Source organism: Festucalex cinctus, chromosome 2 (assembly GCF_051991245.1).
Source record: "Festucalex cinctus isolate MCC-2025b chromosome 2, RoL_Fcin_1.0, whole genome shotgun sequence".
NCBI classification, from domain to species: domain Eukaryota; kingdom Metazoa; phylum Chordata; class Actinopteri; order Syngnathiformes; family Syngnathidae; genus Festucalex; species Festucalex cinctus.
Genome location: NC_135412.1, coordinates 23,768,980 through 23,796,703, shown reverse-complemented (window position 1 = coordinate 23,796,703; position 27,724 = coordinate 23,768,980). Strand labels below are relative to the sequence as shown.

General features: G+C 39.0%; 2 protein-coding genes across 4 annotated transcripts; one reads left to right on the top strand and one right to left on the bottom strand.

Annotated features, from left to right (window-relative positions):
• Positions 1 to 3,003: 3,003 nt before the first annotated feature.
• b3galt4 (UDP-Gal:betaGlcNAc beta 1,3-galactosyltransferase, polypeptide 4) lies at positions 3,004 to 5,420 on the bottom strand. Its single transcript, XM_077513846.1, has one exon. It carries the CDS (start codon positions 5,147 to 5,149, stop codon positions 4,034 to 4,036), a length of 1,116 nt encoding a protein of 371 aa, XP_077369972.1. The 5' UTR covers positions 5,150 to 5,420; the 3' UTR covers positions 3,004 to 4,033.
• Positions 5,421 to 8,153: 2,733 nt separating this feature from the next.
• nr2c2 (nuclear receptor subfamily 2, group C, member 2) lies at positions 8,154 to 26,633 on the top strand. 3 transcript variants are annotated; one of them, XM_077513844.1, is made up of 15 exons: positions 8,157 to 8,364; positions 12,676 to 12,770; positions 12,941 to 13,030; positions 13,096 to 13,287; positions 14,924 to 15,029; positions 15,119 to 15,298; positions 17,063 to 17,219; positions 17,293 to 17,383; positions 18,857 to 19,005; positions 20,620 to 20,782; positions 20,890 to 21,011; positions 21,721 to 21,860; positions 24,425 to 24,562; positions 24,645 to 24,750; positions 25,811 to 26,633. In XM_077513844.1, exons 3-15 carry the CDS (start codon positions 12,959 to 12,961, stop codon positions 25,983 to 25,985), a joined length of 1,791 nt encoding a protein of 596 aa, XP_077369970.1. In that variant the 5' UTR covers positions 8,157 to 8,364; positions 12,676 to 12,770; positions 12,941 to 12,958; the 3' UTR covers positions 25,986 to 26,633. The 3 variants fall into 3 exon arrangements, 2 of the variants coding, with proteins under 2 accessions (XP_077369970.1, XP_077369971.1); XM_077513845.1 differs by having other exon boundaries at positions 12,901 to 13,030; XR_013282427.1 differs by lacking the exon at positions 25,811 to 26,633 and having other exon boundaries at positions 8,154 to 8,364; positions 21,721 to 21,907.
• The last annotated feature ends 1,091 nt before the right edge of the window (positions 26,634 to 27,724 follow it).

Sequence of the window (27,724 nt, the reverse complement as noted above, 5' to 3'; positions counted from 1 at the left end):
TGTTTTGTAATTGTGGAGCGTAATAATTGAAATTGTAATTGAATTTGGATTCATTGCACAGCTCTATAAACCACCTACAATCTCTTATAACACTTAATATTTGTCACGCCGCTACCAGGCGTGGCGGCTCATGCTTTTATTTTTGTGTCTCTGTTTCCCGTTTTACTCTGAAATCCTAAACTCTCCTTTCACCCCAGGTCACTTGCCCTTCCTGCCGCTCACTCATTACCGGTCCCCGCCCATGATTATCACCACCTGCCACCAATCAACCCACACAATAAAAGCCACCTGCATTCTCCCCTCCGGGGCCGAAGTGTCACACACAGTCAGTGCATGGAAGCGTCCCACAGTCCTTATGTCCTCGTTCATGTTGCCAAGTGTTTTTGCCTTGTTTTTGTGCCTTTTCCTCCCCAGTGGAGCGCCTTTTGTTACCCCTTTTGCCTTGTGCCCTTTTTCCTCCCTAGCGGAGCGCTTTTCGTTGTCCCCAGTACCTTTTGCCTGTTTTTTCCTCCCTAGTGGAGCGCTTTTTGTTCTCCACTTTTTTGCTTCCCTGTTCTCCTCTCAGCTTGAGAGGAGACACCTGTTGGCCGGAAATAAACCTGCTGCCTTGGTGGCTTACCTTATCCTGCGTCTGGGTCCTACCTTACCTCGTCGTGACAATATTGAGGCACTTACTTGCTAATGCACCTACATTGAGTTCCTCCACATATTGACTCGCTTCACAAGCATATTATGTTCCCCTTCATCTGAGCATTAACGTTGATTTTAAACATTGAATGGCCAAAACATGCCTTGTGAAAATTAAATTGCACTAAGAAAAAAATAGCCACCAGAGGGTGCTGCAACTGCACAAGTGGAAATCAACCGGACTTTTTGAACAGATGTGCTGCTTTTAATATCGTGACGAGACGACCGACGATCGTTGAAGTTTTAATATCATGATATTGCCGTTATTGTTCCATCCCTATTTGAGCTGTGTTGACATGAACCGCCATAGACAAGGGAAACATGGGTCGTTTTCCTTACAGCTCAGCGGACTGAGGATGGGCGAATGCATTTATGATCAAAAACCTTGACAAAAAATAATGCAATTTTCTTTTCAGGTCCCCTTTAAACAAAGGAATCCACAACTAATCTCAGAGCACATCTATTTTTTTTATTTTTTATTTTTTAATGAAGCATTCACAATGTCCATTTATTTTGCAGTCTAAATGCAAGCGTGTTTTGTTTTAATGACTAATTGAAATGACGCGCTGGCAATGGTGCAAAGAAGGAAGTGGACTTTTATCTCCTTCCTGCTGTTTGTTCCGCGGCGCTGGTTAAATATTACACGCATGCACGCCGCCGAGCTGGTGTCAGCAGCGTACTTTGACTTGCTGTGACAAACTGTTTTGAAACATGCTGGGATGAAATCAAGGTTGGAAAGATTCCTTTTATTGAAAGGTCACATTCCATTCACAGTATTTTCCTGAATGTCAAACAAAACGTGCTCTTTTATGCTGGGAGTACACGATTGGATTGAGGTTGAACTGTGGATTTGTTCGTATTGGCACAACCCTCAAATAATGTTTACTCAGTCATAGAACACAAACACTGCTTGGTTTGGGACAGTCAAGTATAATGTTGTGTTATACATACAATTATGCATTGCAACTCTTTATATTTGTGTTACCTGCTAATATCATAATAGCTTCTAAAACTAGACTAAGTGCAATTTCTGGAGAAATTGCATGGGAATGCTGAAAGCTGAATGCTAAGATTTTAAATGCATGTGGAATGCTTATGAAGTAAATTGAGAGAGAATTTATGAAATTATGACCTCCTGGTTACTGGCCTTTTACCAACTGTGCCCCCGAGCAGTATCAGACACCTGGTAATAATGATAAGTTATATATATGGAAGTGGGCGCCAGAGTGACACTTAGAAAAAGTTCAATGTCTGTCCCATTGAAATTGAATGGGAAAAAGTTGATATTAAACGTTAAATTGTGCAAATACTGTAAGTGATGTGGAATTATACGATATATACCCAGGGAGGCATGAATTTTTGAAGCTAGTTAAAATTTCAACATGTAAATTGGAAGTATGATGTGGGAGTTGTTACGTGGCAAAAAAGTGTGGAGAATAAAAATCACAATAACAAATGGGGGAATGCTTCAGCATTCCCTCAATTAGAAATGAGCTCTTTCCATTTGTACCCGTGAGATCAGTTTCATTTTCCAAGAAACATTCTGCTTCGATCAGTCCCATTTGACTGTGCTGCAAAAAATAATATTAATCGTAAAAAAAATGAATCTTTGCTCACCTGTCAATGCCGGCGACATAAGTGACATGCCAAACAAGTGAATGTTCTTCTAGATGGTAGAAGTTATCATTAACGCGCATGTCCTTTGTTTTTACATTCATACAACTTCATTCAACTAAACAAACAGATTTTTTTTTTTTTTTTTTCAAATGTAAAACATGTGCCTCGGCTCCAAAAGGTTGACAAACAGGTTGGACAATATTTTGTGCCAGTGCAAAGATGATCAGGTCACAATCTGATGATCCTTACAGTTCTCCGAAGTGTCCATTTGCTTCAAAAGTTCCTGTTAGCAACTAAAATAAAAACAAATATTTTCACCACCTGTTTAAACGTGTGCTGTGAGTAGCAACGTGACTAGTGGCAAGAATATTTGTGGAATTAAAAAAAAAAAAAATGGAATGAGCAAATGCCTCAAAAATCCTTTAGAACAGATAAGTAAGTGGAAAATTGGATTTGGAATGTGGGACTTTGCCGGTTCAAGGCTGATAAAAATTAATGTATATTTGTCAAATATAAAATAAAATGCTGGAGTGTCTGAACTGGGGCTACACAGATTGCCCACGTGTAGGCCACATGACCTATTTCACGGCCCACATCACTCGTCAAACTTCTGCTATTTGAGTCGACAATATTTCCTCATGGTCGTCGTCATGGTGAATTTGATAAATAATCCCATCAACTTGTTATGAGCTCATTGGTGGACACCCTTTTTTTTTTTTTTTTTTTTTTCAATTTAACTTGGCAAACAAGGGCCGAGAATCGTTGAGGAATAATCAATTTTTACTCGAATTTGAGTAGATTTTCCATCATACGAAAACATCCCTCAAAAAGGCCACTTTATCCAGAACCCGTCTTCCGATTTCCTCAATTCTTGCTGCATTGTGCTTCGGTTGAAGTGCAACTAGACTCGGAGCTAACAGAATTAACTCATTAATTAACTAACTAACTAACAGAATTGTCATTTTCGGCAAATCTTGCCACGTTGCTACTGTAAAAAGAGTACAGTATGGGGTATATGCGACGGAGGAGGCGGGACTTCCGACTTCCGGGTTTTCACCCATCAGCTTTGATTCCGGTTTCGGTGTCGGTGTCAGATGTGATCGGGCTGCCAGATCGTATCGGGGTCGGATAATGAACATGTCCCACTACAGAACTGGTTGGAAATAATCCAGTTGACGTCAAACATTGAAAGGAAAATATTAAAGATGTCATTTAGATAACAAAATGTATGGACTGAAATTGTAAAAACATAAATAAACCTAAGAATATAACCACAAAATATATTGAATAAATAATTAAATAAGATAGACCGGATTATAAACACAAAATGTGACAAATATTGTTAGTTTAGTTTGTAAATGTGTTCCTATTATCATTGAGACTGTTTTTTGTTCTTGTGATTGATTTGTGAACAGCTAAAAAAGAAACCAAACCGACGCTAACTTCGTTAGCGCTGCTGTACTGACGTCACTGGCAAGTGCGAAGGCGCATCAATCTATTTTTTTTTTCACTCTTAAAGTATCATGCTTTTATATTTTTAGGCTTATTTACGTTTTTACAATGTCAGTCCATAAATGTTATTTTGAACAATTGAAAACGGACAATTTCCGGACATAACTGTAGCGTGACGTCATCTGCAGGTGACCCCCGATACAATCTGGCAGCCCGACCTCATCTGGTACCGACACCGGAAGAAGGAAGTCTGTGGCATCTACTGAGTCCCACTCACTCACGCCTCCTTCCCCAGGCCGAGCAGGGCCCCGACTTTGCACATCAGCAGAGACGCTCGCGCGCTCAACCAAAAGCACCGTCCCGATGACTGGATATCGGTCCAGTGGTGCAGCATATCCCGAGGCGGGACGTGGTGCACCGACACCATGGCTTGATAGCAGCAGCGCCAATACGGCATCGATGGTCCGCCGGAGAACAGTGGGGAGTGAGCGGGCGGTACCCCAGCCGCCCGGGCGCACACGCCCACAAACGCGTCTTCGGGCGGGTGAGCCGTGGACAGAGATGACGCGAAGGCCGCCAAAGATATTTTGAGCAACGCGGAACGGGATAGAACGTATGCCGTACCGCTGCAGTAGTCTGGTAAAACAGACGACGGGTAGGCCTCCTTCGGGATGTAGTGCTTGCTGTCCGGGTTCCGGTCCGGAGCCACGCGGAGGTGCACCCTGCCGAGATACAAGTCCGCCTGTTCGTGCGGGCTGTGGCTCTTGTTGAGCAGGTGCAGCAGCGCGCTGGGATTGAACAGGACGTCGTCGTCCACTTTGGCCACAAATTGAGCCTGGGGGCAGAAGCGGCGCACCCAGCTCTGCAGGGCTAAAGTCTTCAGGGTCAGGTTGGAGTACGAGTCCAGGAAACGGCCCTGAACCAGGTCCCCGTGCTCCCTCGCCTCCTCGACCAGCATCTTGGCCAGTCCGGGGTCAGACGACACCCCCAGCATGAAGAGGGTCATGACCCTCACGCCCCGCACGGTGTTCTCCCCGGCCCACGTGTCCCTGATGGCCTGGCGTGCCCTGTGGTGGGCAGGGGCCGAGGTAACCATGGTGATGAGGTAGGGCTTGGCGCGCTGGCACACCAGCGGGCTGGGCATGAGCAGGAACTCCTCGGGTCTGGTGGGGGGGACGTTCTGCGGGGGGAAGATGGCGGCAGCGTGCGGCTCCGGCGCGGCGGCGCTCATCGCCGCGGATGTGATCCACTGCTCGATGACGTCCACGAAGAGCAACGTGAACACGGCGGCGCTCGCGGTCGTCGCGCAGAGGCACGACGACAAGATGCCGGAACGCCCGCCTCGTTTCGCTCCCCAGGGCATGCATATCCACCACAGCCCCCGGGCGACCATCCTTCGTTCCTCCTCCTCGCGCCCGAAAAGTGCTCACTCCGGTGAAAATGCGTCTCCGCTGCCCCTGTCGCGCGCACGCGTCGAGTGGAAGACCTGCGAGCGGACGACGCTTGTTTTGGATTTCGACATGAAGAGCACACGTTGTGTTGTTGGATTTCCAGTTGTAGAAGCAAGTTTTTGAAAAACAATAAAATTACGTGCGTACTGCGTTATCGCGGAGAGGCGAGTGGAAAGCAAGCACCCACTCGCCTTCTGCAGTGTACTCGAGGTGCGTTCAAGGACCAAGCAAACCGTAGGAAATCTCCAACATCCATAGGAAAAAGCTCAGATGACTAATCATTTTTTTCCGTTTTGTTCCATTGTTCCAGATCTTTGTTGAGAGAGAACCTATATTCAAAAGGCACTCCACTTTTATGTTGTAAATTTTAGAACAAATGTGGGTTTATGCTTTATTTTGATTGTTTTATTGATATTATTTTCAAGGCAAGGCAAGGCAAGTTTATTTGTATAGCACATTTCATACACAAGGCAACTCAATGTGCTTTACACGAGGAAAGACAACACATAAGCATCAAGAAACAGTAGTTAACATTCAGAGGAAGAAAAATAAATGAAAATAGGTTACAAACTAACAATCTTAAAACATTATTCAACAAACTTTAAAAAATTTAACATAAGAAAGTTTAAAATGATAATGATAAAAATAAAAATAAAAATAATAATTAAAAAAAACAAAAAAACAAAAAACACTTAATTAAAGCTGTTTAAAAGTCCCTAATCAAAGGTATAAGAAAAAAGCAAAGTTTTTAACCTGGATTTGAGGCAGTTGTTTGTATTTTTTTAATTTGTGTTAAAAAACACAATGCCTAAGAATTACATGCTCAAATTGAGGAACTGAAATAGAATGTTTATTTAAAGAGACACTTGATTGGCACTTGTTTGCAAAAATGATATCAGCACTAAAATCCACCTCCCCCTGAAAACGTCAGTAATGATCGAATGTGTTTATATCTCGACAATCGGGCAATTTATGGGCGTGGCCTATTTTTTCCCCCTCAACTCAACGTCATAGATGAGGAGGCAAGTAATGTAATATTGGCTTGTTTTGTTTGTCACGTTCTATTGTCACCTAGTCTCTGAAAATGGCGACGAATCGTCACCAAAATTCATTGTGCACATGCCTACTCTTGTCAAATTTACCTTGAAAACATAAAAGCAATCGGCACAATACTTGGGACTTGACTGACATATAACACCACCCCTCCACAAAATCGAACATATCCTGCTGTTCTCTCTTTTCTCTCTCTTCTCTATTTTTTTTTTTTTTAACAGACTGAAGTGTATGGAGGACCAAAACTGCCAAAATTCATATTAAACGAATAAATAAATGACTAAAAGTGCAAATAAATTGGCTGGCAACCAGTCCAGGGTGTCCCCCGCCTACTGCCCAGAGCCAGCTGAGATAGGCGCCAGCACCCCCCGCGACCCTTGTGAGGAATAAGCGGTCAAGAAAATGGATGGATGGATGGAAGTGCAAATAAAAACAGATATAAAAAATGTTAATTACAAAATTAAATACAAATGTATATATATATATATATATATGCTCTTTTTAATTTTCATTTATATTTATTTCTTTGGATATAATTTTCGAATTATATATTTTTTATATCCATTTTTATTTTCACTTTTAGTTATGTATTTATTTATTTATTCATTTATTTATTTATTTATTTATTTTTTGGTCCTCCATAGAAGTGGACAGTAGTATGAATGTGGATATTAATTTTGGTGGTGGTTGGTCACAGTTTTCAGATATTTAGCGATGGCTATAAAGTTTTGTTTCGAGGCTCATAGGCAGGCAGCCATTAGCCCCGTAGCTAACTGACACCATAAAGTGAAGCTAACCCTCAATTGAAATGTAATATGTAATGATTTGTGAACAATTCTGCTTATAATAGCCCCTTCTGGAACGCATAGTGTCCATATCATAGCTTATTACAGAAAGTAAATCTGTCATGAGAAGTAAGCTCCTCATTTCTTCATTTTCTTATAATTCAGACATGGCGAGACTAATTCTTGAAGTAGGCATAAGTAGAGATGTCTACTTATTAGCGATGTATATGTACAGTGATTTTGAACGTAGAAATTGTTTCCGTTTCCTGCTCTGACTCCCGCCAAGACATGGGAAGAGGGAGGGGTGCATGTGTAGCTATATTGGCTTTTACAATTTGGTTTTATGATGATCAGTTATTGATTTCGCCAAAAACAAATGGACAATTCCTAGGATCCGGGCATTTCTAATATTTCTGCAATGCAAATGCTTCCTTTACCTGGCGTACACAAACGACAAATTGTATTGCTTCTGCCTGTGGCTCGCATCCAAACCAGGCAGATTGTTATAGTCGTCAAAATGACATTTGATCACATTTTGAAACCAAAACAATTCCTCACAAATCAAATGACAATGATCCAAAGTCCAATACTTTTCAATGAGTGGAGAAGAGTGTCCTTTCAACCGCCATTTTGACTTGTGCGTAGCCTCAGTATATTTTCCATTGATAAAAATGTAAAATATAAGCTATTATAATTTTCCTGATTTAAAAAAAATACATTGAATTTATGAGTGAAAAATTGGTCATTCCGGCCGGATCATCTCTTTAAAAACAATCAAATAATGAGCTTTTATTTTTATTTTTAATTGATTTTGGATTGCTACCGACGACAGAAAGAACGACTAATTGATTTTGGATTGCTACCGACGACAGAAAGAACGACTCACGTCGTGATGATGTCCGGATGTTTTTTTTTTGTTTTTTTTTTTTATGCTTTTATGAACACAGCTCAATACAGATTTACATTCAAGAACATATCTTGTATGGATACCAGACAAAATCGTTGTACAATTTAAAGATAGTAAAATACAAAAACAAAAAATAAAATCGGCATTTGACATGAAAACATGTCAATGATGTCCGGATGTGCCTCTTACTGGCAGACACTATGACGTCACCTGTCTGGCTCGCACGCGCCCGGAGGAGGAGGAGCGCGGCGACGCGACAGAGGAAGAGAAGGAAAGAAAAAAAAAAAAAAAAGAAAAACCTCCAACCATCAGCGGGTCACGAACTATGACCTTTCACAGCAGAAAATCAAAACAATGAATTTTATAAAATATCTGATTTAGCTCCGAGATCTTCATTCGTCCGCTGTTTGGGGTAAGGCTCGGCCTCGGCTAGAAAAGCACATAAAAGCCTGGCGATATTACGCATGTTAAAATAGCGGCGCTAATCTCCCGGTTTGCATGCTAGCTCCAACGGAGACGCGACTTGCGACACGGCCGAGGAGGGCCGTGGTGCACAGTGGCTCCTCTGAATTGGCTTTACATTTACGTATGTGTGACGTATAGTGGTACTAACGTGAGCTGTTAATGTGTCACCATAGTGAGGGATGACGAACACGCTGCAAGCTGCAGTGATGTTATGCTAGTTTGGGCAGCTAACAGTAGACAGCTCGACCTTTTTACCTTTGCCATCCCGGCGACACAAATGGGGCAGAAATGTCGTGAAACTTGCCCCCACCACCACCCGCTGCCGATTCGTCAAATGTTCATTTCCGACCAACAACAACCTCAATAATGTTCTGAGCGCGAGAAATGTTGTGCTGCTGACATGCATTCGTCGTGAAGATTCGCCCCCCAGTGTTATTGGCTGCTTGCCAAATTCTCCATTTTGTTGTGTTGTCATTCGCAATGTGGGAGGGAAAGCAAGTTTTGATGGAATCCTGTTGGACCAATCACTAAAGCGCCGTGGAGCTACACGCCCCTCCCTTTATAGATATTTTGATTTGATTTGATTTATTTGTTCATTTTTCCTTTCGGACAGCATTGTGACAATCCAACATTTCATCATACAATTTTGACATATAATAACCGAAAAGAAAAAGGGCTGGCAGGAAGAAGCATAAAGCATATAAATTCCCGCCCCCATACTAAATTTTCGTCGTGACGTCACATGTACTTCCGGTCGGCAAAACTCGACGTAAACAATTTGACATAAACTCGATAGATAGATAGATAGATAATAAAGTAAAAATGTTTATATTTAAGGAAAATAGAGGTTATTCCAGTGTAGAGAAATATTAGCAGTGCAGAGTTTCGGGAATGTAGGATCCTACACGAGGCCCTGCCAGAACCGACACTTACCCTGCATATTCATAATAGGTTATGGTAAATGGCAATAATTATTTCATGTTTAGCATGTGTATACAGGATTTTTTTTTTTTTTTTTTTAAGACTTTAAGAACATTTTACTTCTGGAGTAGTGTTAATTTCGTCAACACACATTTTTCACTGGACTAAAACTAGACTAGACTAAAACCCTCATTAATAAACAATAAGTGGGACTAAATCAGGATGCATTTTCGTTGATTAATGAAGACGAGACGAAAATGTATTTCATTAAAAAAGTGGACTAAATTCTATCGTGTGACACCCCTTTTCAAATCTGCAGCTAGCAAGTGCAACATGCACAAACACATGGGACAGATAGGAGGTGGATTCATCGTGCAAAGTGGTGAAAAAAAAAAGTACATTATAGTTTTAACGTAACTTTAGTCCAACAGCTACAATGTTCCATCAATAATGTTAATCTGAGACTGCTAACTAATGCTGGCTAACTTACTAGCTCTTAGAATGGAGCTATAGTAGCCACTTGTTGATATACTGTAATTAGGATGAGATGAGAGAACATTTGATGTGAAATGGTTTTCGATTCAAAATGTTCATCATAATCTGCTGACCAAAAATAAATAATTAAATAAATAAATAAATAAATACAGGGGTTAAAATATTGACAGTTTTTGTTGACTAAAACTAGACAAATAAAACGATGTTTTTCTTGGACTAAGATAAAGACTAAAATGCTACATTTGTAGTCGACTAAAAATTGACTAAATAAAAACGGGATGAGGTTGACTAACTGATTAAAAACTAACAAGCGTGATTGAAACTGGATTTAAAAATGGTGGATAAAATAAAAACACTTACTCTGGAGTTATATTTTTATTGTGTAAAACATTTGATTTTCAAGCAAGTCATAGTAAATCGATGGATGATGATGATTGATTAATCAATTTAACTTATAGCAATTAAGCAAAACAAGGTCAGTGGCTAAGTTGAATGGCGACGTTAGCCCTTCTTCTCTACGCCCATGGCTTCAATGTGTGATTTTTCAGTCAGGAAAGACATTAACGTTACGTGAGGTAGATGGAAAAGCCAAACATCATTTACATTCCATAGACTGATAGCCTATATCAGAATTCTTTCTGACATTTTGGCTTGTTGGTGTGTTATGATGCTTATGATATTTTTCTAATGTAAGATTTGCTCCATGGCAAGGTTGGAAAATTCAGCATTAGTACAAAAAGAAAATAAATCATGGCTAGTTTTTAGGGATGCATGATATTGGACATGCGATATTGTGCGATTATTATGTAACGATAAGCGCAATATCGTGATATTGTGATGTTACAACTGCCACAATATCGTCATCGTCATGTTCACAATATTTAAATGCACAGCTGTTAAAAAAAAGTCGGATTGATTTCCATTTGTGCAGTTCTAGCACCCTCTCGTGGCTAGTTTTTTAGTGCAATTTAATTTCATTCGGGATGTTTTGGCCCTTCTATGTTTTCAAATCTACACTAATTGTCAGATGAAGGGGAATGTAATATGCCTGGGAAGCGAGTCAATATGTGGAGGAAATTCATGTGTGCGTGCATTAACAACATAACATAACATAATAATAATAACTTAATAATAATAAGACGTAATAATAACATAACATTGATGTTATGTACAAAAGCACAATAGTGTGCTTTTTTTTAGTATGAGCTTTTTTTTTTTAACAATATTGTGACCTTTTTTAAATATTGCCAACCTCCCTACAATATCGTGATAATTATCGTATCATGAGCTTCATATCGTGATAGTATCGTATCGTGACTTTTGGATATCGTTACATCCCCATGCGATATGCAATATAGTTGAATATTGCGATATCGATATTAGGCCTGCACAATATTGGAAAATCATGCGATATAATTGCTGAATATAGTGATAGATATTATTACGATATTTAACATGTACTTAAAGAAACAATATTTTTATTATCTAATGTCAGAATTACATTTTTTCATGTAGCAAAATAAGCAACCTCAATATAATCTTTTTTTTTTAATTAATTGTAATTACCCCTTGACAATGTTCAACTATTGGATGGTGGTGCAATATCAATATATTTTCGATATATTGTGCAGCCCTAATCGATATTATTGCGATATTTAACATGTACCTAAAGAAATAAAATAGATTGTCAAATTAAAGAGTAAAATTTTTTTCATGTGACAAAATAAGCAAGCTCAATGTATTATTCTTAGTTAATGAATTGTAATTACCCCTCGATAATGTTCAACTATTTGATTGTGATGCACATTTAAGTTTGTGTCTTGACTGGTCAAATTCAGCTAAAAGCCTAAATTCCATATGAAACTTTATTGCATGTCTTTGTGATATGCAAATTGCATGGGCCAGTATCTCAATATCGATATTTTTTTTTTTTTCGATATATTGCCCAGCCCTAATACCGGACTGTCTCAGAAAATTTAAATATTGTGATAAAGTCCATTATTTTCTAGCATGCAATTAAATAAACAAAAATGCCATACATTACAGATTCATTACAAATCAACTGAAATGTTGCAAGCCTTTTATTATTTTAATATTGCTGATTATGGCTTACAGCTTAAGAAAACTCAAATATCCTATCTCAAAATATTAGAATATTTCCTCAGACCAAGTAAAAAAAAAAAGCCATAATCAGCAATATTAAAACAATAAAAGGCTTGCAATATTTCAGTTAATTTGTAATGAATCCAGAATGTATTGCAATTTTGCTTATTTAATTGCATTACAGAAAATAATGGACTTTATCACAATATTTTAATTTTCTGAGACAGTCCTGTAGTTTTCATTAGGGGTGCACCGATCACAATTTTCCGGCCAATCATCGATCCCTGATCTTTTAAAAAGTCTGACCTGTCGATCTCGATTTTTGCCGATTACGATTTTTTTTTTTCCATAATAAACAGCCACCTTCAATGTTCTGATCTTGTTTTATTGGAAAAAAAACTTTGAACAATATCTGTGAAATAATGCAAACAATTGGTTTTAACTGCACATAATGTATTTATCTCTCATAAAAATAAAAGCGTAATAATCATCTCAGCAGAAGAGGATACTTTTTACAGACCTACAAGGAGAGAGATGAGATCGGTGGAAAAGATCGGTTCATTTTTAAGGTATCGGCCGATCACCGATCCCCCAAAATTTCAGGAAATCGGCCGGCCAATCGATCGGTGCACCCCTAGTTTTCATGATACACCAGTCCAAATATCACATCAGCTCTTTTGGTATTGTTCACCTTTTTTTTGTGGGCGATTAATCACACACCTTGTATTGTTCCAAACAGTCCTCACGAATGACCTTACATCATCGTCGTCGTCATGACGGCCAACCTGAAGTTGCTCTCTCGGGAGAAAGCGGACTTTTGAGTACGAGGCAGAGGTGAGTTGTGCTCTCTTCCATGCTGTTTTTTTTTTTTTTAATTTTTTTTTTTTTTTGCGGCTGTTTTGATAAGAGTGGCTTACACGTCCCTTCTGTAAACACGAACACGAATGGCCACGCATTTGTTCAGGCTTCTCGATGACAATCCAGGTGCGTCTTTCAAATTGTAGGCGTCAACAGACTCGGCGATGAGTCAGTCACCTCGACGCTTTCAGGTTGTGTCGAGCGAGGAGGCGCCAGCGACACCGCCGCAGATACAGGTTTGTTACCCGTGCGATGTTTGCGGCTGGCGCACGTCTGCCGCACTGTCGCTCTTCATCCTCAGATTGTAACTGAGCAGCAGAAGATTCGGATCGTGACCGCCATGGACCCTTCCAGCGCGCCCAAGCAGCAATTCATTCTGACCACGTCGGACAGCTCCGGCGCAGGAAAAGTTATTCTGGCCTCTCCGGACAACCACAACGCAAAGCAGCTCATCTTTACGTCTGCGGACAGCCTGATGCCAGGAAGGATACAGGTGACAATCATTCAATACGTGCACTTATTGAATGATCGCCATTCTTCCATTTCATCTGGAATCTAGGTCCTGACCGATATGTATTTATTTATTTATGCTTTTAAAGCAATACCGATTTTTGGCAGAAATAAAAAAAATACCGTTACCGATTCGTCAGCTGGTGACTGATGAGCAGAAGGGAGGGGAGCGCGAGAGGTAGCTTGCTACCTTTATGAAGCAAAACAAACGTTTGCTTGCTCTAAAAAATACAATAAAAACATTGCACGTCTTTCGATGTGGCTATCACGCACGCGCACATCGCGATTGCGATGTTCAAACGATATATCGTGCAGGCCTAAATGCAATTGTATTCTATTAAAATAACTCATTTTTCACAGCTTGGAAAGAATTTGTGCCTCGACGTCGCGTTATCTTACCGGTGTTAGGGCTGTGCAATTAATCGAAATTCAATTGCAATTTCAATTATTACACTCCTCAATTACAAAATCGGCATAATCGTAAAATGGGCGATAGCCCATACACGCCAGTGCACGCCAGTTGAAGTCACAGGGCGGCCATCTTGTTACTCCCACCTCGTAAACTGGTATAAACTGTATAAACTATACGGTATATGTACAGATGAGACATATGCAGCTTGTCGGCAGTTATTATAAGGCCAGAGGCAGGGTGGGTGTTTTGTTCCGTTTTTTTTTTTTTTCCTTGTTAAAAAAAATAGTGAGCACCCTGGCACAACACCCCCCCCCCCCCCCCCCCCCCCCCGATATACTAACTGCCTATGAGCTGTATATGTCTAATCTGTACGTATACCATATAGTTTACACAGTAGTCTGCTCGTGAGGTGGGAGTAACAAGATGGCCGCCCTGTGACTTCAATGGCTTGCACTGCCGTGTATGGGCTATCGGCTATCCAGTCATATATACAGGTCAGTGGTCTTCAACAAGTCATTTGGAGTTCAGAGGTCCAAAAAAAAAATACTCTGAATAAGAAGTCGGTGCTCTGTTTTTTGGAATTTTTTATTTTTTTTGTCGTTTTTTTGGAATAGTTTTTTCCCCCCAGTTTTTCAGAGTAATTTTTATTTTCTGTTTTTCGGATTTTTTTTTTTTTTTTTTATGACAGAAAAAAAGTATTCAGTAAAACAGTAAAAAAAATATTCAGAAAAACAGAAAAAAAAAATACTCAAACAAAAAAAACAAAGCTCCACAAAAAAAAAAAAATTAGTCAGAAAAACAGGAGTTTTTTTGTTTTTTTTTCCAAGTGAATGCAATACGATTCCGTACACTTGCTTGTTGCTAATGTGACGCAAGGAAAACGGTGCATTCGGGGTACTCTCACAGCGTCGGAAACTTTGTTTATCTTTGATTACAGTATCACATTTTAAATGGAAAACAATCTGTCATTTTGGCCCTATTGGCGCATTGTTTTGGCAGATGTTTGAAGGGCAATAATCGGCCGATACGAGGGCAATAATCTGCGGCCAGTTAATCGGTCTGGCCCTACCGGCAATCTTAAAATATTAGCAAGGCAAAGGATTATTATTAAATCCAAGTTTTCTCAACAATGTTCTGTTTTTTTTTTGTTTTTTTTCCATGTGTGTCCCCAAGATATCGATGACTCAATGTGCACTTTTGCTCTCAGATCGTCACGGATCCGCTGTCGATGGAGCAGCTACTCGGCCAGTCGGGCGATCTGAGTCGGCCGCAGACGGTGGAGTACTGCGTGGTGTGTGGAGACAAGGCGTCAGGTGCTTGACTTGACAGTGATGTCGCCGATTGTTTATGTCCGTCTCCCCCTACTCCGAAGTCATGCTAGTCTGGTGTCGCGTGTGTTCAGGCCGTCACTACGGAGCGATGAGTTGCGAGGGATGTAAAGGTTTCTTCAAGCGGAGCGTGAGGAAAAGTCTGACGTACAGCTGCCGCAGTAAGCAGGATTGCGTCATCAACAAGCACCATCGCAACCGCTGCCAGTTCTGTCGCTTGAAGAAATGCCTCAACATGGGGATGAAGACCGACTGTACGTCAACAACGTTTGTTTTTTGTCAACAACCAAACAACATTGCTTGAAAGCCCTATTGTGTATTTTTAGCGCCATCTAGTGGTGAACTAATAATTCATACCATTTAAAAACCACAATTGATTTCAGTAATTTGCAAAAGAAAAAAAAAAAAGTATTGCATAAACGTAATTTGTTTTATATAATTATAGGTATAATAATCACTAGGGGTGGGTGATATGGCCTAAAAATTACATCACAATATTTCAAAGAAATTCACGGTGACAATGTATTTGACGATATTGGTAATAATTACTGAACAATAGATTTGTGATTGACACTTCGGAATTATAGCACTTTTATTGCAGCAGCAATATTTAAAGGGATAGTTGACTATTTGAGCCATTTTCAGCAGTATTTTGTCCAGTATGAATTTGATAACTTAATATTTTTTCTTGTACAATTAATACCTTTAAAAACTACATTTTTCCACTTGCTGTCGACTGAAGATGACATCACCTGTGCTGAGGAAGTAGGTAACGGACCAATCACGGCTCACCTGTTTTTTGGTTTTGGTCAGCAAACTGAGCCATGATTGGTTGTTACTTCCTCAGCACGGGTGATGTTTTTAAAGGTATTAATTGTACAAGAAAAATAAGGAGGTTAATAAATTAATTCTGGGCAAAATATTAACTTTTTACTGCTGAAAATGGCTCAATGAGTCAAGTATCTCTTTAAGCCACTTTTTTTTTTTTTCCACAATTGAAATGTAAACAAAGTGCAACTATAGCAACTGTAATGGAATAAAATGGAAATAAAAACAGGCCAGGTGGTGTTCACCTTGCGAATTGTAACATAACTTCTTAAAGCACATTTACTTGAAATAAAAATACAATGAAAGCACATACCTTCAGAAGTCGGTTGCAAATTGCACGAGACAAAAAAAGAGCACGTTAGCTTAGCGGTCGGTTAGCATCACAACCTCACATGAACTCGATGGCAAATTAATTATAAACACGGCAGATTGTTTATCTTGGCCAAAAATACGTGACCGCTTCGGTATTAACCAACCACTGTCTGTTTTTTTTTTTTTTTTCTCCATAAGGAGTGCATCTAATCAAGAGTGTCAAGAGTGACCTCTTGTAGCAAAACAGCCTCCACATGACGAAGCACTTTGCCGAAGATGCGACAGAACTGGCTGCAGCTCTTTTGGAGCCGAACACGCTCCGACATTGTTTTTTATGCAGCAGCGAACGACGCGTGTACGTCCAAATTGACACGGAGACGTATTACGTCATCACGTCAATTTCGCGATATTTCACAGTTTTATCACCTAAAAAAAATACACCAGTAATATCATAGACGATATGATTTGGAACACCGCTAATAATCACTAATGCGGTATATGCCACGGAGGAGGCGGGACTTCTGTAAGACACACAGAGATGGGAAAAGCGGAGTTTGGCTTCAGCCACAGTTGCTTCCTCGTTTACCTGCCGGTTGAGTAGAAGCACCTGTAGCTAAACCTGAATTGTGGCAGGTTTTTTACTTTCTGAACCTGGAAATCCATCTCAGGCCCATACACGCCCTTGCAAGCCGTTGAAGTCACTAAGTGGCCATCTTGCGAGCACACTACTGTATAGGTATACGTACAAATGAGACATATACAGCTGGTAGGCAGTTAGTATAAAGGCCAGGGGGTGGCCACTATTTTTTAACAAACAAATGGTTTTCAGAATGGTCGCTTAAACGACAAGCAACCCGAATTTTGCTGCTTGTCCTCAGCCGTTCAGAGCGAGCGGAAGCCTGCCGACGTCGTTCCCAGGGAGAAGCACGTCAACTGCGCACCCTCCACCCAGAAAATCTACATCCGCAAGGACATTAATAGTCCGCTCATCGCCACGCCGACCTTCATCTCGGACCCGGAGACGGATGGCTCCAGGTCAGTGGCAAAAAAATATAACCTCGCAAGCGGCGCTTGGCGTGTTGATAACGGCATCGTGTGTCGTGCGCAGATCGAGCCTGCTGGATCAGGGGATGCTGGTGAACATCCAGCAGCCTGTCGTGCACAGTGATGGAACGCTGGTGCTGACAACCGACTCTAAGGTACAACTCTTGTGTTTTGTTTTGTTTTTTGTATATTTTGAAATGATTTGTCTAGTGCTGTCACTGTCGAATATTTTTAGAATTGATTAATCTATCCATTATTCAAACAATCGACTAATCGGATTCAGTTTTTCCCCGGATCACTGTTCATTAGCCAGTGATTGGTGTTTATTTTTTTACTTCGTATTCGTATAGTGATTAAAAAAAGAGGGAGGATTGCTGTAGTACTATCTTACCGGTTTGGTAAATCTCTTACTTTGATTAAACACAGAATATAATCAGTCTTCTTTAATGAAAGACTACATAAATCAGTGAACAATCAAGAGAAATCATAGGATTTGGACAATTTGAAATTAAGAAATGGCTCCAAACGATTACTTGATTATTAACTCTTTGATCGCCAAGAACGTTTAAAGGCACAGTCTTCCGTTTTCACTCAAGAAAATGCACTATATAAATACAGGATGTATACACATGAACTCCTTCTCAGTCTAAACCTCTGGGGTTCTGTTAATGTGTGGTGGTGATTTTTTTCCTAAACCAAGCCTGTATTTTTCCATTTTGTGTTTGTTTTGTCAACAGCGGGACGTTTCTGTGGATAGTTGTTTACCCTTCCAGCCAATCGCAGAGTGGGGGCTGGCGGGCGGCATGTCGCAGACGGGGCCAGGTGAATTTGTCGGCTTCATGACGTCACTCCCGCAGCAACTTGACAGCACGCGTGGATTTTTTTTTTCACTCACTCACTCAATCACACATTTAAGCTTGTGCGAGTGAGTGAGTGGGGAAAAAAAATCCGTTTGTGCTGTCAAATTGCCGCGGGAGTGCCGTCACGGCCCCGTCTGCCTCCCCACCCCCCGTTCTCCTGAGTGAAAACGGAAGACTGTGCCTTTAATAATAACGTTTAGTAAAATTGTGATATATGCCACCATAACCATTAAATGACGTCAACTACGTTTTTTTCTATATATATATATATATATATGTATATATATATCAATGAGCAGTGCAATATCTAAGTGCAGTGCTGGCTGGTCAATGGTTTGTGGAATCAAAAATCCCCACTAACTATGGGCACCATATGGCAGCATTAGCTCTCTTTTCAATGGGCTGCCGGTGTATGGAATTACAACGAAACATTACAAAATCTGATAAAATCGAACATTTTCAAGGATGACGTGAATGATCAAAGCCTTTGTCACATTAAACCAAATTCACAGAGCGTCACTAAAAAAAATATTTGTGTCAAAGTCACTGCGGTGGAGAAAATGTATCTTTTCATTAAAGCTTGTTTTCGCCTTACCGTTTCAATTTTTGCTCAATGTCACTCAAATGACCTATTTTCAAATGGTGATTACTAAAGAACGGAATCAGGTAGAAAAACGACCGTTCATCAAATGTTTCCACTGGCTTTGTCCAGCCGTGGACTGCGATAGCGACACAATTTGACACATTTCCTGTTGTGTGTTTCTTTAGATGGAGTCCGGCCACGGTGACCTTGGGACGCTGGCCAATGTGGTGACGTCACTGGCCACTTTGAGTGACTCGTTAAAACAGAACTTGAAGAATGGAGATTCATCGTCAGACTGCCAATATGTGGAAAAAAACACCATGGCGATAACACGGTCAGTTAAGCAAATAGTTGCAAATTGCACGATTTAACTTTTCACGATTGTGATTCTGCAAGTGGGCAGATGTGGAAAAAGTACTCGCATTCTACTTAAGTAGCAGTGCAACAAATACTTCTGTCAAAAGTAAAAATAAAAAAGTACAGAAAATGAAAAAAGTGCAAACGTGAATATGAATTTTTACTGTCAGTTATAAACGATACTTGTTTTGATAACTTGGCACAACAAGACAAAAACAACACTCCATAAAAAAAGAGTTTCTCTGTTTTATTCATTTTCATGGTTGCTCATACTGAGGGTGGAAAAACTAGCTAGCATTGGCTCAGGGCTTGATATCATCCGTACAGTGTGTTCCCGTACCTTTGCTTATGTATAAACAAATGGACGCCATCTTAACTCATTCACTCCCAGCCAATTTCACTGAAGCAACGGCTGTTTTTGCAAGGCCCACAGAATATTCTTTTCTATTGCTATAAAAACATGGAAAGATTAGAGTCTCTTCTTTCATCAGGAAAAAAAAGTATGTTTGTATCTGTTTCTGTACTGCAGCAATTAGCATTAGAATATAGCGAAGTTTAATCAATATTCACATCGCAGGTGAAAACACCGACAAAAAGAGCTTGTTGCAACATGGCCCTGGCTGATCTCTTATACTATGCTGCCACCTGCTGGCAATTTTCTGTAATAACTAGCATTGCTTTTAGCCACCTCTTCATGTCAGAAGCTGCATCAAAACCTTCTGTATGCTCATCATGAGGAGATGATTTAGGCAAAAAAAAGTATATTTTTGCAAAAAAAAAAAAAAAACTTAATAAATTATTTCAAGAGAGTGACAAAATGCTAATGATAAACAGAAAAAAATACACCTTTGTTGTTTATTTTTTCAGCTTAAATGGAGAATTTTTGAAAATCTGAACGTCGTGTTTTTTTTTGGATGGCACAAGAAACGGCGCATGGCAACCGCGGTTGACTCTATATTTTTTTTGTCTTTTTTTTTTTCCCCTCGCCATCCTCCTTGAGTGTTGAAGGGGGGAAAAAAAAGCTTTCTTTGGAAATTAATAAAAAGTACAGATATGTTTTCAAACATAAGGAGCAAAAGTAAAAGGCTGCCACATTAACTGCCATAGACGGCTTTAGACATCAAAGATTCATTTTTTCCTGCACACGCAATGAAACAAAGTGCAAAAAGCTTTTTCTTTATGCATCAACTTGGTATTAAAGCAACAACAGTAAATTGCAGCGTTTACTACACATAGTTAAAAAAAATCAACTTTTGTGTAGTCTCCAAGAATATTCAAAACATGCGGGCATCCAACTTTAAGACATTCACTGCCATAGACGGTTTTAGACGTCAAAGATTTTTTTTTCCTGGACTGGCAGTGAATGAGTTAACAAAATAAATACAATATTCAAGTAAAGTACAGAACAGATACATTGAAAAAAAATCTGCTTAATCTGCAAACATAGTATTTTTTTTTCTTGTGTTTTTTTTTCTTGTTTACTAAATGATGTGTGGTGCCTTCGTTTAATGTTATGAAAACACTATTGGTGTTGTGAATTATTATTATTTTTTTTTGTGTTAATCAACAAATGTGTGCGTTTGCTTGACAGTGCCTTTGACACCCTGGCCAAAGTCCTCAATCCACCTGAAGCGGACGTCGTCGCTGACAAGTGTGTCAGCGAAAGCACCTTTCGGCTGATTGGCCAGGACCAGGAGTCGCCCATCATTGAGGTGGAAGGGCCGCTGCTCACAGACGGTCACGTTAAGTTTAAGGTGGGCGGGATCAACTCGTGTCATTCATGAAAAAGGAAGCGAGAGCCTCTTGTCTTGTCGACACGTCTCCTTGAAATCACGCGCGCTGTTTGTTGTCTTCCTTGCAGCTGAGCATGCCCAGCCCCATGCCCGAGTACCTGAATGTACATTACATCTGCGAGTCGGCCTCCAGACTTCTCTTCCTCTCAATGCACTGGGCGCGTTCAATCCCCGCCTTCTTAGCCCTTGGGTAAGGATGCGCGCGAGAAATACATTGCATGTCTTGTCATTGGAAGCCGTTATCTTGATTTTGGCATCTGTAGTACAAAATGAGAGAAGAAATGTTCTTGTGGTGGTAAAACAAAGGACCGAGTTACAGTTCTTTAACTCACTGACTGGCAGCCATTTTCACTGAAGCAACCTCCTTCGCTCTAGGCTGGATTTGGACAGATTTTGCAAGGCCCACAGAATATTGTGTTCTATTACTATAAAAACATGGAACCTACCAAAAGAAAGATTGGAGTCTCTTCTTTCATTAGGGAAAAAAAGTAAATTTCTATCTGTTTCCATTTTGTAGCAATTACCATTAGAATATAGCTAAGTTTCATCATTATTCACAAATCTGCTTAGAATTGTGGTGAAACAGCTTGTTTACATCATGGCCCTGGTTGATCTCTTATACTCTGCTGCCACCTGCTGGCCGTTTGTGTAATAACTACCATTACTTCAACAGTTCTTTGCAGTTGAGAGGCTTCATCAAAATCTTCTGTATGCTCGAGCATGAAACAAACAAACAAACATAAAAGCGTATAAATATGTCTTTGGGACACTTAAAAAAATTTAAAAAACGTATTTATACGTTTTTGGGAGCAAATGAGTTGGCAACTTTCAGAGCCAAACTGTCACGAGCACCAAGCCTGCACGTGACATGAAGCACATTTGTCGCGTCTCTTTCGCAGGCAGGAAGAAAACACGGGTTTGGTGCGAGCCTGCTGGAACGAGCTGTTCACGCTGGGTCTCGCTCAGTGTGCCCACGTGATGAACCTGTCCACCATCCTGGCGGCCATCGTCAACCACCTTCAGAGCAGCATCCAGGATGGTATGGACCATCATCATCATCACCATCCTCATCATCATCATCTCACAGTAGGACAAAACCACATTTTTTTAGTCGTATCAAAATGTGCCCAATTGACCGGCGAGGGTCACAATGTACTACTTTCTTCCTCTTCTTTCACTTTGGCCTGCCCTTAAACTAGGGGTGGGCGATATGGTAAAAATGTCATATCACAATTCTTTAAAGATAAATTCACGATCTCGATTTTATCACGATTCTTTTTTTTTTTTTTTTTTTACATATTTTTAGAATAATCTTCACATTTCTGAACATTTTTGTAAATTTTAAAACATATTTACAATGTATATAAAACCCTAAAAGAAAAACAAAACAAAACAAAAAAAAACATCTTAAGTCAACTAAGCTTTCTGAACAGGTTTCACTTGAAATAGTGCATTTATAGCAGCTGTGGTCGATATTCTGCCAGACTACAGGAGGCAGTAAAGAGTGCCAACGGTGTATGAACAGCGCTAGTTAACACCACAATAGAAGTTGAACATGTTTTTTCCTCAATAAACTATCGACAAAAACAGTTTGAAATGAGTTTGCAAAGTAAATGAAACACAGAATTGGAAAGTAGAAAACACTGTTTACGACAGCGTTTGCTCGTCCGCGACTCCGCGTAGTTTACAAATTCTCGTAGGTGCGTGTGTGGGAAATGTGGGCGTGTCGCGGCGTGGGGAGAGTTGCGTACCCATCGGCTGTCGGGTAAGGTTCTGAGGTGGCCGGGCCGCACTGGCACCGGTGGGGGGGGCGTCCCTGCACCGGTCGCAGCTCCAGGCCGGGGAGGAGCGCAAACCAAGCCGGCCGGGTAGTCGGCGCTCCAGCGAGCGTCCGACTCCTCCACGGCCGCGCGCGCCCTCGGCCTCGTGTTTGTGTGAGTAAGTGGAGGGGAAAAAAAAAAAAAAAAAAAGACCACACGGATGCATCAAGCATAAACCAAGCTTGAGCCCGCATAAAGTTGAACTGTATAGAATGTGCCACAGACGATCTTCCCGATCTGTCAGCTTTATGAGATCGGCAAAACACATTAAAGTTCTTAAGGATCTAATATTGTCATATCGCCCACCCCTACATTAAACCTATCGACGGCTCGCCGAGGCAAGTTGATACGAGCTGACGTTCGAGATTCTTGATCTGTCAATCCGATACACCAAGAAAAAAAAAAACGTTATTAACTCATTCACTCCCAACCATTTTCACTGAAGTGCTTTCCTGGATTTTGACTGATTTTTCAAGGCCTGCGAAATATTATGTTCTATTGCTATAAAAATATGGAACATACCAAAAGAGAGATTAGAGTCTCTTCTTTTATCAGAGAAGAAAAATTATATTCCTATCTGTTTCCGCTGTGCAGCAATTAGCACTAAAATTAGCTAAGTTTCATCGTTTTTCACAATTTTGTTTAGAACTGTGGGGAAATCAGCTTGTTTTAACATGGCCTGGTTGATCCCTTATACTCTGCTGCCACTCAACCATTTTCTACAGTAGAAAGACTGCATCAAAGCCTTCTCTATGCTCTAGCATAAAAAAAAACAAAAAAAACAAAAACAAAAAACGTATAAATACGTCTTTGGGACACTTAAAACATTTAAACTATGACGTATTTATACGTTTTTGGGAGCTAATGAGTTAATGTTCTTAATTACTTCCTTGCAGTTGCTGAAGGTGGCAGTGGTGGCACATTTTCATGCCATTATCACTCGCAGCCGTTTTCACTGTTTTCCTTTGCACGGATTTGGACTGATTTTGCAAGGCCCACAGAATATTGTTCTATTGCTATCAAAACATGGAACCTAACAAAAGAAGGTTTAGAGTCTCTTCTTTCATCTCTGCATTGAGGCTGCATCAATTATGTATGCCCTAGCATAAAAAACAAAAAAACAAAAAAACAAAAACAAAAAAAAAACCTTATAAATACATCTTTGGTACACTTAAAACATTTAAAATAGAACGTATTTATACGTTTTTGGGAGCCAATGAGTTAAAATGGACGTACAATGGTGCCTTGAGATACGAGTTAAATCTGTTACATGACCATCATGTCTAACTCCAAATTCTCTTTTCTTGAATCAACTTTTTCCCATTGAATTGAATAGAATGCTCTTAATTTGTTACAGGCTTCCCCCAAAATACTTGTAATATGTTTTTAATTGGAAAAATAACACTATATTATTAAACTTTGTAATAACATATAGTAACCCTTAACTAAATAGAATGAAACTTTTTGTTGGGATATTGTGCTGCTCCTTCTGGTGTGTGCAGTATTTACATGTTTCTTTTGTATCTGTTTTTAACCTTAAACATTTCTTGACAATATGTTCTATGTGAGCTCACTCGTCTAAACATGACATTCTGATTAATATTACATTTGTGGAATATGAGTTAAAGTAAAAAAAAAAAAGTCGTCTGAATACAGCTCTTATTTTGAAAACTCTCAAGACAGGTGACTTTTTTTTCTTTTTTTTTTCTCACTCTTATCAGCCATAACTATGAGGTTGATGGTGACAAAGAAAGTTGACATGGTTGACCTTGTTGTCCCGTAGACAAGCTGTCAGCGGAGAGGGTGAAGCAGGTGATGGAGCACATCTGGAAGTTCCAGGAGTTCTGCAACAGCATGACCAAGTTGGAGACAGACAACTACGAGTACGCCTACCTGAAGGCCATCGTCTTGTTCAGTCCCGGTGAGACGTCGCATCGCGTCGCTGCTGTATGAATCATCAAACAAAGAAGAAACACATTCATGCATTCATATCTTGTCATCAGATCACCCTGGTGTGGACTGCGGCGGACAGGTGGAAAAGTTTCAAGAGAAAGCCTTGATGGAACTGCAGGACTACGTACAGAAAACGTATCCAGATGACACCTACAGGTACAAATAAGGGATTCCATGCATAAATGCTATGGAGGACCAAAACTGCTCAAAATTAAAAATCAATAAATGAATAAATACATAAATAAATGTGAAGAGAAAAACGGATATAAAAAATAATTCAAAATTAAATACAAAAAATAAATCTAATGGGGAAAAAAAACTATTATATACAGTTTTTATTTCCATTTATATTTATTTTTTGTATTTAAATTTTGAATTGTATTTATCTATTTGTATTTAGTTTCACTATTTATAAAAAAAATAAAAAAATAAAAGTGAAAATATAAACGGATATAAAAAATAATTCAAAAATCAAATGCAAAAAATAAATATAAATGGAAATAAACACTGTGTATATAATAGTTTCCCCCATTTATATTTATTTTTTGTATTTAAATTTTGAATTGTTTTTATATATTCGTATTTAGTTTCACTTTTACATAAATAGAAGTAAAAAATGAATACAAAATTAAAAAATATGATTCAAAAAATAAAAATAAATGTGGAAATAAATATAGAAATATAAATAGAATTAAATATCTATCACTGTCATCACAACTTATTGAGCAACTCAAATCGCAAGTTGAATAACATTTTTTGCTGACAGCGTCTGCAACATGAAATAAATAATTGTGAGAGTGTTTTTATGTCTTGATTGATATTTAATTCTATTTATATATTTTTGTATTTATTTCCTCATTTATTTTTATATTTATTTTTTGGATCTTGTTTTTTTTTTTTGTACTTTTATTTATGGATTTTGTTTTCATTTCCATTTATATATATTTTTTATTTATTTTTTATCTGTTTTTATTTTACTTTTATTTATTTATTCATTTAGTTATTTTTAATTTTGGCAGTTTTGGTCCTCAATAAAATGCAACTTCAGTTCTCCCGTCAAACAGAGCAAAGCGTAATCCGATTTCAGGTGTGCGTGTGTCTGTATTATACTACCCGCTGAAAATGACAGCCCTGCCCTCAATGATCTTTGGAGCTTGAATTGAATTGCAAAATCCCCCAAAACATCTCCTTGCATGCATGCGCGCGTCTTGTCCAGGTTGACTCGCATCCTGACCCGTCTGCCGGCGCTGCGCCTGATGAACTCCAGCATCACGGAGGAGCTCTTCTTCACCGGCCTGATCGGCAACGTCTCCATCGACAGCATCATTCCGTACATCCTCAAGATGGAGACGGCCGAGTACAACAGCCAGGACGCCGACCCCGCCGAGTGACGATTGAGAAAAAGGGAAAAATCCAAATCTCCACTTCAGGTACTCGCTCGTCGGTCAACGTTTGGTGTTGAAACTGCGGACAATATCCTGCAACGGCCTCTCGTTCTCTCTCTGCTCATTATGTACAAATCCAAATCTTTAATTTGCCGTCATCATCATGACATACAATCATTCAAAATTCCTGTTAAGGTAGAATCGTACATAAGAAAAAAGAATGCGACTAAATGCATTATGTAAAGGAACATCTGACATCCATATTTCCCCTTTTGCCTGCATTTCAAATGTATGTTTTTAAATATGTATGAGTTGCCTTGCGGTACAAACCCGTATCGAATACCCATGCGCTCTTTTAGTGTAAGCGATTCCAAATATTATGGAATATAAATATGCATTGCAAATGGCTTCACTAATCTCTCTTGTTTATTTATTGTATTTTATTGTTTGACGACATGTAACTTAACTGGAAGGAGAGCATTGACCTATGGAGGACCAAAACTGACAAAATTCAAAATAAATAAATGATGAAATAAATAAATGACTAAAAGTGAAAATAAAAATGGGTATAAAAAAATGTCATTTGAAAATTATATCCAAAAAAATAAATATAAATGGTAATAAAAAGAGCAATATATATATATATATATATATATATATATATATATATATATATATATATATTTGTATTTCATTTTTGAATTATATTTTTTAATGTCCGTTTTTTTCCCCCCACTTTTAGTCATTTATTTATTTATTTAGTCATTTATTTATTTAGTCATTTTTTTATTTTGAATTTTGGCAGTTTTGGGCCGTACTGCCAAGTGGAAATGTTATTCAAATGAGGGGGCGGTCCTAAGGGCGTCGTGGGTTGGACTCCGCCCATTGCAAACGGCCTGTCATTGGTCGGGTGAGCCAAGACACGCTTAGGACCGCCCCCTCATTTGAATAACATTTCCACTTGGCAGTACGGCCCAAAACTGCCAAAATTCAAAATAAAAAAATGACTAAATAAATAACTAAATAAATTAATAAATGACAAATAAATGATTAAAAGTCAAAATAAAAAACGGATATAAAATATAATTCAAAAATTCTATCCAAAAAAAATATATAAATGGGAATAAAAAGAGCAAAAATATATATACATCCATAAATAAATACATTTGTATTTAATTTTCAAATTCTGTTTTTTTTTTTTTTTATCTGTTTTTATTTTTACTTTTAGTCATTTATTTATTTTTAATGTCAGTTTTGGTCCTCCATATCCATCAGGTTGATGCGCGTGTACTCTCATGTAACAGCAGCACAACAAGACCTCAATGTTTAATCTGTAAGTAAAGTGCTTTCGTAGCTCATTAAATATGATCTTTTATCTATTTATTACTGCTTTTAGTTCAATAGCCTTCTCTCACAATTGGCCAAATATGTTGGTTTTTATTTTCTAATTATTGCTGAATGGCATCTCTGAGGTTGCGAGTGTTTTTTTTTTTGTTTTTTTTTTTTTGCACTTATTATTTCTGGCCTTGAATTGATGGCTAATGTATTCCGTGCAATGACTTTTCCCTTTAGGACAATCATTATTTTCTTTTATTCCCTGTACATTCGTTGTCTCTGAAGTGTTTGTCTCAATTTTTGTACGTTTATTTATCAAAAGCATTTATTTTTGCATACAGTGTTGTTGCGTTGCTAATGTTGTAGCCATGCTACTGTTTTTGTGCTTGTGTTTGCTCAGTCAGCTTTTT